The sequence below is a fragment of the Lolium perenne genome, chromosome 1 (genome assembly GCF_019359855.2).
Source record: "Lolium perenne isolate Kyuss_39 chromosome 1, Kyuss_2.0, whole genome shotgun sequence".
Lineage (NCBI taxonomy): Eukaryota > Viridiplantae > Streptophyta > Magnoliopsida > Poales > Poaceae > Lolium > Lolium perenne.
In genome coordinates this window covers 270,914,574-270,927,956 of record NC_067244.2, presented here as the reverse complement: position 1 = coordinate 270,927,956, position 13,383 = coordinate 270,914,574, and the positions used below count along the sequence as shown (strand labels likewise).

Here is a 13,383-nt window from a genome sequence, read left to right as displayed (position 1 = left end):
AGGAAGTCGACGCACACGCGGCTGCTGATTATGAGAAATGGAAGGCGGACTGCAAGAAGAAAAGAGAGCCCGAGCCCAAGCAAGTATTTTCTGACAAGGAAAAGAGCTGGGCTAAGTCATTTTTGAACACACCGTCCCAAGCCGCGAAGAATCTGCCTGACGACTATTTACGTGAACTTCGTAGGCAAGCACTCGCGTTCAAGAGAAACCAAGAGTTGGCGGAGAAGAAAGCCTTGGAGGAGGCCGAGAAAAAATTAGAAAGGGGAAAAGAAGTTGCCCAGCTCGGGGAACAAAGTAAACAATCGATCGCCCCGCTCATAGTGCAAGCCGCCGGTCCGGATGCCCCCGATATCATAGCAGCTGCGGCAGCACATGGATTGACTGTAACGAGTGCCAGAGAACAAGCGGCCGACTTAGGTATCACTCTTCGTGCACTGTTAGGCCTTGATGAGGCGCCAATGAAGGACGTAGTATTTACATATGTGAAGAATGGCCCTCTCGTTGAGCCTGCGCAGGAAGAGGATCTACCTCGACAAATGAAAGGTCTGCTAAATTGGTACAAGGGTTACATAAAACTTAAAAACGCCAAAGACTATATTTATGCGGAAGTTAGATATGAGCATCACTTCAAACATTACTATATAACAATTCATCGGAGTGAATTGTTCCAGCTGTTCAATCTGCGCGACCTCGACAAATCTATCATCAGTTGCTACGTTCTGTAAGTGATTTATTAATTTCTACCCCATCTCGTTCATTGCCTGCACTATATATATATATATTGTCCTAACTATCTTGTTGTGTACGCTATTATGCAGAATGAAGAAGCGGGAAATGCGAATAAGGAACATCCATGATGTTGGGTTCATTGACCCACAAATCGTTAATTCATATGTGTTAGAACACCACCCCACCGACGTGGAGGATGACCTGTGGCGGTTTTTTAGAAAACAGGAACTCAAAAGTGATATTCTATTTCCTTACCATTTTGGGTGAGTGTTTCTGTCTTGAGCACATTCTCTTTTGTTTACTCCATGCATGGTATGTGGCTAATCGATGAGTTATGCATGATCGTGCATGTATCGTGTCCGCAGGTTCCACTGGATTCTTATGGTAATTCAATTTCACACCTCCACAGTTCTCGTCCACGACTCTCTGAATATGGATCCGGCGCTTTGGGCCGACATGAGAAAAATGATGCAAATGTAATTATTTTCATTCATTTGCGCTCTATATCGATCGGCCTATTTCGTTCATCATTTCCTAATATCAAGTAACTAATTAATAACTCTCTTGTTCATTTAATTTTCTTTGCCTCGTAGGATTTGGAGACGGTTCGTAGATAAAAAGGTCGGTGAATTCAAAAAAGAGCTACAATTTAAAATGGCAGTGCGGACGACTGGGGATATTCAGCCACCGGGGACCAATCTATGTGGATACTATGTTTATGAGAGGATCCGGAGATACTGCAATGAGCGGGACCAGAAGTGTGAGAACAACATCATGAGGAATAACCTCCGGAAGACGCTTAGTCCAGAAGCTCGCTTCCGACCACTTCAAGAGGAACTAGCTGGATGGTTGGCGAGGGAAGTCATCGATCCTAGAGGAGAACACTATGTAGAGGACGTAGAACTTCATATGCACTAAATTATGGATGGAAACTTGTTCAAAATTGTATATGGTCATCCGATATTGAATATATATTGTATATTCCTCTTGAATTCTTTTTGGTTCTAATTTCAAATTTGTTTGAAATTGTACATTCATATGCATGTATGTAGTACCGTAGAATATGTGAAACTCCTTCAAAATTAAAACCCAAAAGAAATAAAACAATACAAATTAAAAAGAAACCAGATTTAGGGGAGGGGGCTAAACCCTAAACCTCGCGGAGGCCTTTAGTCGCGGTTGGCCAGAAGAACCGCGACTAAAGGTCCTCCGCCCTGGCGCTCGCCTGCGGCCCACGTGGACGGGCCTTTAGTCGCGGTTCGTAAGGAACCGCGACTAAAGGGGGGGGGGGCCTTTAGTCGCGCTACTTTGGTCGCGGTTGCGCAACCGCGACTAATGGCAGTTGCGAACCGCGACCAAAGGCCCTTTTTCCACCAGTGATGCCTCTTAACTAGCTTGTTGATTAATGGATGATTAGTTTCATAATCATGAACATTGGATGTTATTAATAACAAGGTTATATCATTATATGAATGATGTAATGGACACACCCAATTAAGCGTAGCATAAGATCACGTCATTAAGTTATTTGCTATAAGCTTTCGATACATAGTTACCTAGTCCTTATGACCATGAGATCATGTAAATCACTTATACCGGAAAGGTACTTTGATTACACCAAACGCCACTGCGTAAATGGGTGGTTATAAAGGTGGGATTAAGTATCCGGAAAGTATGAGTTGAAGCATATGGATCAACAGTGGGATTTGTCCATCCCGATGACAGATAGATATACTCTGGGCCCTCTCGGTGGAATATCGTCTAATGTCTTGCAAGCATATGAATAAGTTCATAAGAGACCACATACCACGGTACGAGTAAAGAGAACTTGTCAGGAGACGAGGTTGAACAAGGTATAGAGTGATACCGATGATCAAACCTCGGACAAGTAAAATATCGCGTGACAAAGGGAATTGGTATCGTATGTGAATGGTTCATTCGATCACTAAAGTCATCGTTGAATATGTGGGAGCCATTATGGATCTCCAGATCCCGCTATTGGTTATTGGTCGGAGTGAGTACTCAACCATGTCCGCATAGTTCACGAACCATAGGGTGACACACTTAAAGTTGGATGTTGAAATGGTAGAACTTGAATATGGAATGGAGTTCGGATATTTGTTCGGAGTCCCGGATGAGATCCCGGACATCACGAGGAGTTCCGGACTGGTCCGGAGAATAAGATTCATATATAGGAAGTCATTTTATAAGATTTAAAATGATCCGGAAGGTTCTATGGAAGGTTCTAGAAGGTTCTAGAAAAGTCCGGAAGAAACCACCAAGGAAGGCGGAATCCCGGAGGGACTCCACCTCCATGGCCGGCCAACCCTAGAGGGGGAGGAGTCCCAAGTGGACTCCCCCTAAGGGGGCCGGCCACCCCCCCACATGGAAGGGGGGAATCCCACCCCAAGTGGGATTCCCACCTTGGGTAGGTTTCCCTATCACATGGAAGGTTTTGGGTCCGGGTCTTATTCGGAGACTTGTAGTCCAACACTTGGGGCTTCCACCTATATAATGAGGGCCAAGGGGAGGGGGCCGGCCACCCCAAGACCACAGCCTGGCCGCACCCCTATAGTGGCCGGCCACCCCCTCCCAAACCCAAATAGATCCAAATGATTTTTGAGAGGGTTAGGGTTTAGGGTTTATCACATAAGAATAATAACACTCATCATGGCAAAACACAACTGTTAGGTATGAGCACTAGGCATAGCACTCTATGTAAGAAAAGTTTTTGTTGGTTCTCATTTTTGAAAAAGGAAATTTATTTTCTCTTTGTTTTGAAATTTGGGGTGTTACATCGCGGTTGGGGGTTTCCTGCCGGGGGACGGCAGGAACTTCGGTGCTCCACATGCCAAATCTTCCTCCAATCCGGACGAAAATTTCACCGGTTTTGGACGTGGGGAGCGCCAACGAGTGGGGATGCTCTAAGAGCATCTCCACTCGTCTCCCCGAACAGGCCCCCGGCGTGCCATTTTTTCATCCGGACGGCGAAAATTGGCCCAGCCGCGCCCCCGGTTTCTCGTTTTTCGCCGGATGGGCTTTCATCCATCCGGCGAGCCTACGCCAACCCCGGCCGACCGGGGAGCGCTCGGGGACTCTGGACGAAGCGAAAGCGCGCGAAACGCCGAGAAATCTCTCCTGTGCTTTCGTTTCGTCTTCGCCGCGGAGGTGGCCCCGACCGGTCAGCGACACGCGCATCGTCTTCCGCGCATGCATCGTCTTCCGCGCGCAGTAAAGGCTGCCGCCGGTCAGTTCGCCGCGGACGCGTCGCATTCCACACGGCATTAATTGCCGGCGCCTATATACGCCGCTCCGCTCGCCGTGACGCGTATCCCTGCTCCACTCTCCCTCCACTCTCCCGATGGCATTCTACGACGACGACGGCGCAGCCAACAACGGCTTCCCCCACCGGTTGCTCCACGCGTGGGAGGGGCACCTCCTCCACCAGGCGGGGTACCCCTGCCCACCGGACACGAGGCCTCCCGGCGATGGGTGGCGGCTAAGTGCTGGTGGCGTGCCAATCGCGCCGCCGCCCCAGGGCCACGCCCTCGACGTCGCCATCGAGGAGGCTCGGATGGCGATGATGGAGGAAGAACGCGCCGACCCGCGCCACCACCCCGAGAATTACACGCGGTGGAACTCCTTCTTCCTCCGGCGGTGGGAGCGGGAACTGGCTTCCTACGACGGCCCGCCGCCTCCGCCTCCGCGCAACAACGCCGCGGGTCGCCGGTGTTGGTGGAGCACGCCAAATAGGACGCTCCATAACGTCCACGAGCATATCGAGGGCGGTAACTCCCCGGTGCTCACGATGCCCCCTCCATCGAGGGCATCGACCAGCCGCCGCCGGGGAAACAGCTGGCAGCCACGGCGCATGGCTGCCAGCTCGTCGTCTTTCGACACGGCGTCGAGGTCGCTCTCCAGGTCGGCGCCATCCTTGGCGCCGGTGAAAAAGGAGCCGGCTTCCCCGCCGAGCCACCGCACGCGCGGCGGCGGCGGCATCATCATCCGCGAGCCCTCGACGGCACAAGGACGGCTCCGCCCGAAGCGCGAATAGGAGACCTCCGGCGAGCGGAAGCGCAAGCCGGCGAAGGTAAAGGTGGAAGAGGCCGAAAGCGCCGAGGACGCCGCCATCCTCGAGGCCGTCATCGCGAGGTCCCTCCAGGACCTCGTCCCCGCTGAGAACGCCATGCCGCTCGACCAGGCCTGCGCCTGGTCGAGGGAGCAGTGGGAGAAGGAGGAGGCGGAGCGGCAGGCGAGGCTCCTCCAGGACGTCGCTCGCTACCGCCGGCCTGCGACTCCTCCATCCGGCACCGCCGTCCCCGTCGTCGACCTCGAAGCCTCCGACGACGACCTGTACAAGCCATCGCCGTCCCCGCCTCGCACCAGTGGCCGGTGGGGAGACGCTGGCCAAGGCAGCAGCCAGGCGGCTTCGGCGCCGCCGCAGTTCGACGACGACGGCTCCGACGATGATGGCGGCGACTACACGGTGTTCTACCGCCATTTCAGCATGTAGAGCGCCGTGTTTTTATATTTACAGTTGTATTCCCCTAGCCGAATTGGAAATATAGTCGAATTCGGTCTCTATGTATGAACTTCGCCCTCTATATAGTAAATATCATTAAATTTAGTCTAAATTCGACCGTTTTATGCCGTAGTTTGTCAAGTTTCCGTTTTTCAAATTCGCATCGTCGTCTTCTTTTTTTTGCGAGGAAAAGAAATTCCTTAAACATTCATAGGATTACAATCGTTTGTCATGGCTTGGGAAATTTCCGGAGGGCCACTCCCCAGCCAGACCTGACTATGGCTTCTAAGCCTACCCATTTTAGCCAGCTCATGACTTACATGATTACAATCCCTACTAATCTTAACTAAGGTAGAATCTCTTTCCTGGATAAGCTCACGTATAACCTTTATTCGGAACGCATAAATGGATGTGTTCGGGGTACTTTCCTTGACCAGCTCCCAGGCTTCCGAGCAGTCAGTTTCGACAGTGAATTGCATCGTCGTCCACGTGAGTGCCAGTTTTAGTCCTTCCTCAATCGCCATTAGCTCCGCTTCAGTAGCATCTCTGCAATATCTAATCACACGACACGCAGCCATTAACAAATCGCCCTGGGAGTCACGCAAAGCTATGCCAATCCCCGCGTCCCCCGCTTGGCCAAAAGCCCCACCCACATTCAGTTTTGTTGTACCCTGACTTGGAGCTTCCCAACGTTTCCGTTGCTTTTGTCGTCCATCACTGATGGTCGACTTTTTCTTGAATCCGAGCTCACTATCAACGATCATCTTGCCCTTTTCAATAGCACCACTCGGCCACTGTTTGACCAAAAGAAGCGAGTTCATGTAGCTGACCAGAAAACGGCGTGATCCTTCAATCGGTGGACAGGGTTTGTCATGCGTAAGTTCATTGTGACTGCCATATTCTCCACAGTATCATTAGTGTCATAGCACGTTGATTCAGAGGGATAGCATGTAACAGGCTCAACAGCCATTCCTTTCCTGTGTCTTGAATCAGATCATCAGCTGGCAGATTCCACACTTCCTTCATTGGTTGCCATAAACTACGTGCATGGGGACATCTTGTAAAAATATGAAAAGTGTCCTCATTTTCCCGGCCACAGATTTGACACAGGCCTGATTGTGTCATGCCTCTACGCTGCATATTTACCTGAGTTGCTACTGCATTACAGCACACCTTCCATGCTAAGAGCTTAACCTTTGGCGGGACTGGGCAGTCCCATATGATTTTCCAGGCCGGCCTCTCACCATCAGGCTTGAGCTTGTCGCGCCTCGATCCTGCTCCTGCATTAGACAATTTAACCCAAGACGGTAAGCGCTTTTTACAGAGAAGGTGCCCCGTTTTTCAGGAAACCAAGCAATGAAGTCTTCATCATTTCGCTGTGACGGTTGGATCTTGAGTATTTCAGCCACATCGTCTTGTGTAAAATATTGTTGTAGCCTCTGTAAGTTCCATGAACCATCTGGCGAGAGGAAGTCTGCAACCCAGCGAAACCTGCAGCGTCCTTGGTTTCATCGTGGTACATGGCTAGATTCCCTAGGGATCCATGGATCTCGCCAGGCTCGTATCTTCGATCCGTTACCCACCCGCCATATGACTCCTTGTTTCAATAACTGGAGGCCATGCTCAATAGCTAGCCATGTCGATGAGCCATTGCCTGTAAACACAGTGTCTATTAAAAAACCATTAGGGTAGTATTTTGCCTTTAGTACTTGTGCGCATAGTGTCTGGGAATTGCAGTAATCTCCAAGCTTGACGGGCTAAAAGGGCTTGATTAAAAAGTCTCATGTCCCGGAAACCAATCCCTCCATAATTCTTTGGTCGGAGCATAATGTCCCACGCGATCCAGTGTGTCTTGCGTTTCCCATTCTGGGCACCCCACCAATACCTTCTGATCATTTTTGTCAGCTCATCACAAAGACCATATGGTAACTTGAAAACGCTCATGACATATACTGGTATTGCTTGAGCGATCGCTTTGATAAGGACCTCCTTAGCCGCTTGTGATTTATGATTATCATCCCATTCAACAAGGCATTTAGCTAATTTAGCCTGGAGGCTTTGGAATTTGCCCGCATCCATCCGTCCCTCCGGAGTTGGCAAACCCAAATATTTTGCTTCGAAAGTTTCCTGTGATACTTGCAGTATTGTTTTCACCTCAGCTCGTCTCTCCACAGGGCATGAATTTCCAAACATGATGGAGCACTTGTTGGGATTAATAAGCTGCCCTGTACTTGTCGCATAAAGATCCAGGACTTCCTTCACCCGCATGGCCTGGTCTTGTTGGACCTTGAAGAACAGAAGAGTATCATCTGCAAAAAGTAGGTGGGAAATACCCGGGGCTCTTCTACAAATTCTCACAGGCTCAATACTGTTATTCTGAACTTCATTTTGGAGCAAGGTAGATAATCCATCAGCGACAAATAAGAATAGGAATGGCGAAAGGGGATCACCCTGCCGGAGACCCCGGGAGGGCGAAAATGAATCCAGGAGGGTTCCGTTAAATTTTACCTTGTAGCCCACCGAGGTCACACATGACATTACCCAGTCAACCCACCGGTGAGAAAACCCTAACCTTTGCATCACTTTCCTCAAAAAATCCCAGTCCACCCTATCATAAGCCTTTGATAGATCTAGTTTATAAGCACAAAAGTTCTTATTCTGGTTCATATTTTGTTCAATGAAATGCAGGCACTCAAATGCCACCAGGGCATTATCCGTGATCAACCTACCAGGCACAAAGGCGCTCTGGTTCATTGAAATAATTTCACCCAGGATAGGCCTCAGGCGGTTAACCATGCATTTGGCAATCACTTTATACATAACTGTGCATAAGCTGATAGGCCGAAAGTCTTTGAGCGTCTCTGGTTGGTCAATTTTCGGAATCAGAATTATAGCAGTATCGTTGACACCTTCTGGCATGCGACCTGTGACAAAGAACAACTTTACTGCATTAGTTACCTCCTCTTTAATTGTTCCCCAATTTCGTTGATAGAACCTTGCTGGGAATCCGTCCACACCAGGTGCTTTGAGCGGCCCAATTTGAAATAGAGCATCACCAATTTCCTCATCCGTGAACTCCTTGTATAATTTTTCATTCATTTCCGTAGTCACCTTTCCTTGTGTCATCGAAATAAGGAGATCAGAATTTAGGGAGGGATCTCGAGTAAAGAGTTCTTTGAAATATGAGGTAGCCATTCGTTCCATGTCTGTGGGCACCTCATTCCAAACCCCATCATCATCCTTGAGTCTTTTTATTTTATTCCTTCTCGCTCTCCAGACTGCTGTTTGGTGGAAAAAATTTGTATTTCGATCGCCTTCCTTTAACCATGTTACTCTTGATCGTTGGATCCATAGCATTTCTTCTCTGTATAACAGCTCATTCATATGATCCGTTGCCTGACGTATTTGTCTCTGATCCGCATTATTCACAAGAAAGGCTTCTAATTTTATCCTTGCTTTTTTCAGTTCATTCAAAATATTACCAAACTTGCGCTTGCTCCATTCTTGTAGCGAGCACATAACCAAATCCAGACCCTGCATTACCTCTCCAAGATCCCTCTTTCTGCCAAACTCCTCCCATGCCTTGGCCACCCGCTCTGGGAGGGTTGCATCACGCTCCCAGAATATTTCATATTGACGCCTTGGTACCCTGCATGGTATTCTTTCCTCTTTCATAATGTTCAGTAAGACGGGACAATGATCTGAAACGGGTGATGTGAGGTGTTGGACATGAGAATCCGCAAACATGTCCCGCCAATCCGGGTCAGCAACTGCCCTGTCCAGTCTCACCCTCACATTAGCTCTTCCATGTCTTCTATTGTCATATGTATATGGAACACCTGTAAAGCCAAGATCAATTAAGTTGCAATCATAAAGAACTTCCCTAAAAGCGTCCATTTGATTAATTGCTCTAGGTGTTTGAGAAAAATGTTCCTCTTGCCATAGTGCTTCGTTAAAGTCACCCATAACAAGCCATGGTAAGTTTGATTGGTTTTTAAGATTTCTCAGGGTGGCGGTTTTCAACTTAATTGAATGGCGGTTTTCAACTCGTGGTTCCCCATATACACATGTTAAACGCCATTGAGGAGCACCAGGGGACACACGCACATACGCATCAATATATCTTTCATTAACACTTTGAACTTCTACAGAGAGCTGCTCATGCCAAAATAAAGCTAAGCCACCACTTAACCCATCACTACTAAAACCAACAAAACCTTTAAGACCTAGCCTATGACGCAAACGACGGATCTTATTTTTATTCTGCCTAGTTTCACAAAGAAAAACTAATTTAGGACTCCAAACTTGGGAAATCGTAGCCAACTCACGCACTGTCGGGGCATTTCCCGCACCTCGACAGTTGAAGGATAAGCAATTCATTGCTCCTGAACACATCGTCGTCTTCGCCTGGACACGCGGCTGGGAAACTACTCCTCCCCACGCCAAATCTTCCTCCAATACGAATGAAAATTTCGTCGGATTTGGCGTGGGGAGGCCAACGAGTGGGGATGCTCTAAGCCAGGCCCTGACGTGGTCCGGATGGAAGATGAGATGTGATGGGTATCTTGAAATTCAGATAAGTCGTCTCGTCTCGTCTCGTCTCGTCTCCTGTCCAAAGATGAGCTAGTAACTCCCGTCAAAAAAAAAAAAAAAGATGAGCAAGTAACCAAACAAACAAAATCTGCGCAGCACAGCAGCGGAGGCAGCAAGATGGTGGCCGCCGTATCTCCGTCGCCGTCTCCGGCTCCGGCTCCGGCTCCGCACGCCGCCGCCGGCCGCCCCCACCCCACCTACACAAAGGCAAGCTCCCTCCCACCTTTCTTCATTTGCTCAATTCTACTCAACTTGCATCACGACCTCGAGCTGGATTGGATCTGATCTCGCGTGCAGATGATTACGCACGCGATGACGGAGCTGGGCAGCGGCGCCGAGGCCACCCGCGCCGCCATCGCGGAATACATCCTCCACTCCTACTCCGGGCTCCCCGTCAGCCACGACGCGCTGCTCTCGGCGCACCTCCGCCGCCTCGTCTCAGAGGGCGTACTCCGCACCGACGCTACCTCCTACTCCTACGCCTTGGCTGCACCATTACAAGCTAGAGCTGATCAAGATAGGAATTTTCAGAACAAGAGAGGGCGCGGGAGGCCGAGGAAAGAGAAGCCACGACCAGCGGAAGCAGCAGCGATGTCTCCTGAATCAGGCAATGCTGGGTCGAGGGGTGTCAAGAGGCGGCGTGGGAGGCCGAGAAAAGAGAAGCCAGCAGCAATGTTGTCTCCTATTGCTGGATCAGCGTCGAGGGGGTTCAAGAGGGGCTGTGGGAGGCCAAGCATGGTGACAGCCAAGCCTGCAGCAGCAGCAATGTCTAGAAAGGAGATGCCACCAGCAGCAGTGGCAGGAGTGAAGAGAAGCCGTGGGAGGCCGAGGAAAGATCAGTGCATTACTGGGCTTGTGGAAGCTTCTGTCGAGGAGTTGTTTGGAGACATCATGGCAGAAGCAAGCACTGCACAGGAGGAGGAGGAGGATTTGGTAGCAGGGGATAAAATGCAGACTGAAGAAGCTGTAGCTCCGGGGGATAGGAACCAATCTAGGGCTGCAGCTATGCCTACTGAAGACAGAGATGCTGAATCCATGGAAACCGAGGCATGGGGTGAGCACTCAAGATTGGAGAAGCCATCAGCAGCAAGATCTCCAGAAACCGGAGATGCCGCGTCAACGGGAATCAAGAGATCCCGAGGCAGGCCAACAAAGAATAAGCCACCACCAGCAGCAGCTATGCCTGCTGAAAAGGGAGATGCTGCGTCCGCGGGAACCGAGGCAGGGCGTGAGCAGTCAACAATGGAGAAGACATCAGTAGCAATATCTCGAGAAACCGGAGATGGCGCATCGACGGGAATCAAGAGACCCCGTGGTAGGCCAAGAAAGAATATGCCAGCTGCAGATATGCCTGCTGCAAATGGAGATGCAGCCTCTGAGTCGGGCGGTGGGACTCCAAAAATGGATAGTAATGAAACTATGGCTGCAGCTATGCCTGCTGAAAAGGGAGATGTTGCGTCCGCGGGAACTGAGGCAGGGCGTGAGCAGTCAAGAATGGAGAAGCCATCAGCAGCAATATCTCGAGAAACTGGAGATGGCGCATCGACGGGAATCAAGAGACCCCGTGGCAGGCCAAGAAAGAATAAGCCAGCTGCAGATATGCCTGCTGCAAACAAAGATGCAGCCTCTGAGCCGGGCGGTGGGACTCCAAAAATTGATAGGAATGAAACTACGGCTGCAGCTATGCCTGCTGAAAAGGGAGACGCTGCGTCCGTGGGAACCGATGCAGGGCGTGAGCAGTCAAGAATGGAGAAGCCATCAGCAGCAATATCTCGAGAAACCGGAGATGGCGCATCGACGGGAATCAAGAGACCCCGTGGCAGGCCAAGAAAGAATAAGCCAGCTGCAGATATGCCTGCTGCAAACGGAGCTGCAGGAATTGAGCCGGGCGGTGAGACTCCAGAAATGGATAGGAATGAAACTACGGCTGCAGCTATGGCCGCAGAAATCGGAGATGCTGCGTCCGCAGGGATTGAGGCGTGGTGTGGGACTCCAAGAATAGAGTCATCCGCAGCAAGGTCTCCTGAAACCGTAGACGACGCTGCGTCAACGTGGGTCAAGAGACCCCGTGGTGGGCCAAGAAAGTATCCAGCGGCACCAATGTCTGCTGAAACTGGAGGTGCCACCTCAACAGAGGTTAAGAGAGGGCGTGCTAGTCCAAGAAAGAAGACGCGAGCCCCACCAGCACAAGGGAAGAGAAGCCGCGCGAGGCCAAGGAAAGACTAGCTAGTTGTTTTGGTCTCAGTTTGTTGGTGAGGTGTTGTTCTTTAGAAGAGAAAAGGCGCAGCTTTTGGAATAAGCTGAGAAGACGCAGACTCAAGGCATGCCTCGAGGGGAGGATAGAAAGGAAACTTAAACCGCAGCAGGCGTTGGACGTGCGCCAGCTTTGTCCCGCGGTCTATGAATCTATGTAGCTCGATCAGTGGTGGCAGCAGCACACGAGCATGAGGACTTGGAAGGCGTGGTTTTGGTGGCGGACTGGCGGGAATGCTTTGGAAGTTCTTAGAGATTGTTGTTTTGTTGGAGATGATAAAAACTTCTTATTTTCGAACAATATATGGTTACTGTAATAGTGTCAAGTAGTTGTTGAAAATTACGTCTGCAGGTTTTGTCTAGATTGGAGTACTTTGTTGCTTAATCATGATGGTGACCAATCAGATTTTAATTTTTATTACCGGTTTGAACAGCATATAATGTTTATCTTATCAACTAATTGATATCTCTGTTTTTCCTTGTTTTTTTTTTTTGCAGGGGTGTTGTATGTTAGTCCTAAGTTCACTTTACTTTGCAAGAAAAAATGTATGCGTGAAGACTTGCTTCCTCATATCTTCGGGTTCAACTGGCTTGTGTTGCCTGGTCCTGTTGTTTTATTAGTAGGAGGATCCATCCAGGTCACATTCTTTGAGATACTAGTGTGCAGACCAAAGTAGCTATTATTTGCTGGCTTTAGAGATGTAGTAGGAGGATCCATCCAGGTCACATTCTTTGAGATACTAGTGTGCAGACCAAAGTAGCTATTATTTGCTGGCTTTAGAGCATCTCCAGTTCCCAGCCACGTCCCCCAAACCCGATTTTTGTCCGGCCCGGCCATGGTGTCCGGTGCCCGAGCCCGTCCTGGCTACATTTGGTACGCTCCGGGGACGCCGGACACACGAAAATGCGAGGCGAGGCGGGACCGACGCGTCTGCGGCACATGAAAAATTCGTCCACCGCTCCCGCCTAATCGCGCCTCTCCAGCCACATCGCGCCTCTCCCGTTGCGCATTTCCGCCATCCCAACACATTTGACCTATCACGCCGATTCATTTTTCCCTCCCGCCGTCACTGCGTTGTTCCTCCCGCCGCCACCCTCTCCCCATCCATGGCGCCGCCGACTGCCCCCAAAAAATGGCCAAGAAAGCGGCCAAGAAGCCACCGGGCAATAAGACGAAAGGGGCGAAGGCGCCCTTCGCGAAGCCGCGGAAGGTGCCGTCTCCGAAGAAGAAGCCGGAAGGCTGGACCGATGATCAGTGGCATCAAGACTGTCTGCGCCGGAAGATA

At 50.1% G+C, this 13,383-nt stretch overlaps 1 protein-coding gene across 1 annotated transcript; it reads left to right on the top strand.

Annotated features, from left to right (window-relative positions):
- The first annotated feature begins 9,854 nt into the window (after positions 1-9,854).
- On the top strand, positions 9,855-12,518 carry LOC127327943 (uncharacterized). Its single transcript, XM_051354771.2, has 2 exons — positions 9,855-10,051; positions 10,142-12,518. Exons 1-2 carry the CDS (start codon positions 9,962-9,964, stop codon positions 12,068-12,070), a joined length of 2,019 nt encoding a protein of 672 aa, XP_051210731.1. The 5' UTR covers positions 9,855-9,961; the 3' UTR covers positions 12,071-12,518.
- The last annotated feature ends 865 nt before the right edge of the window (positions 12,519-13,383 follow it).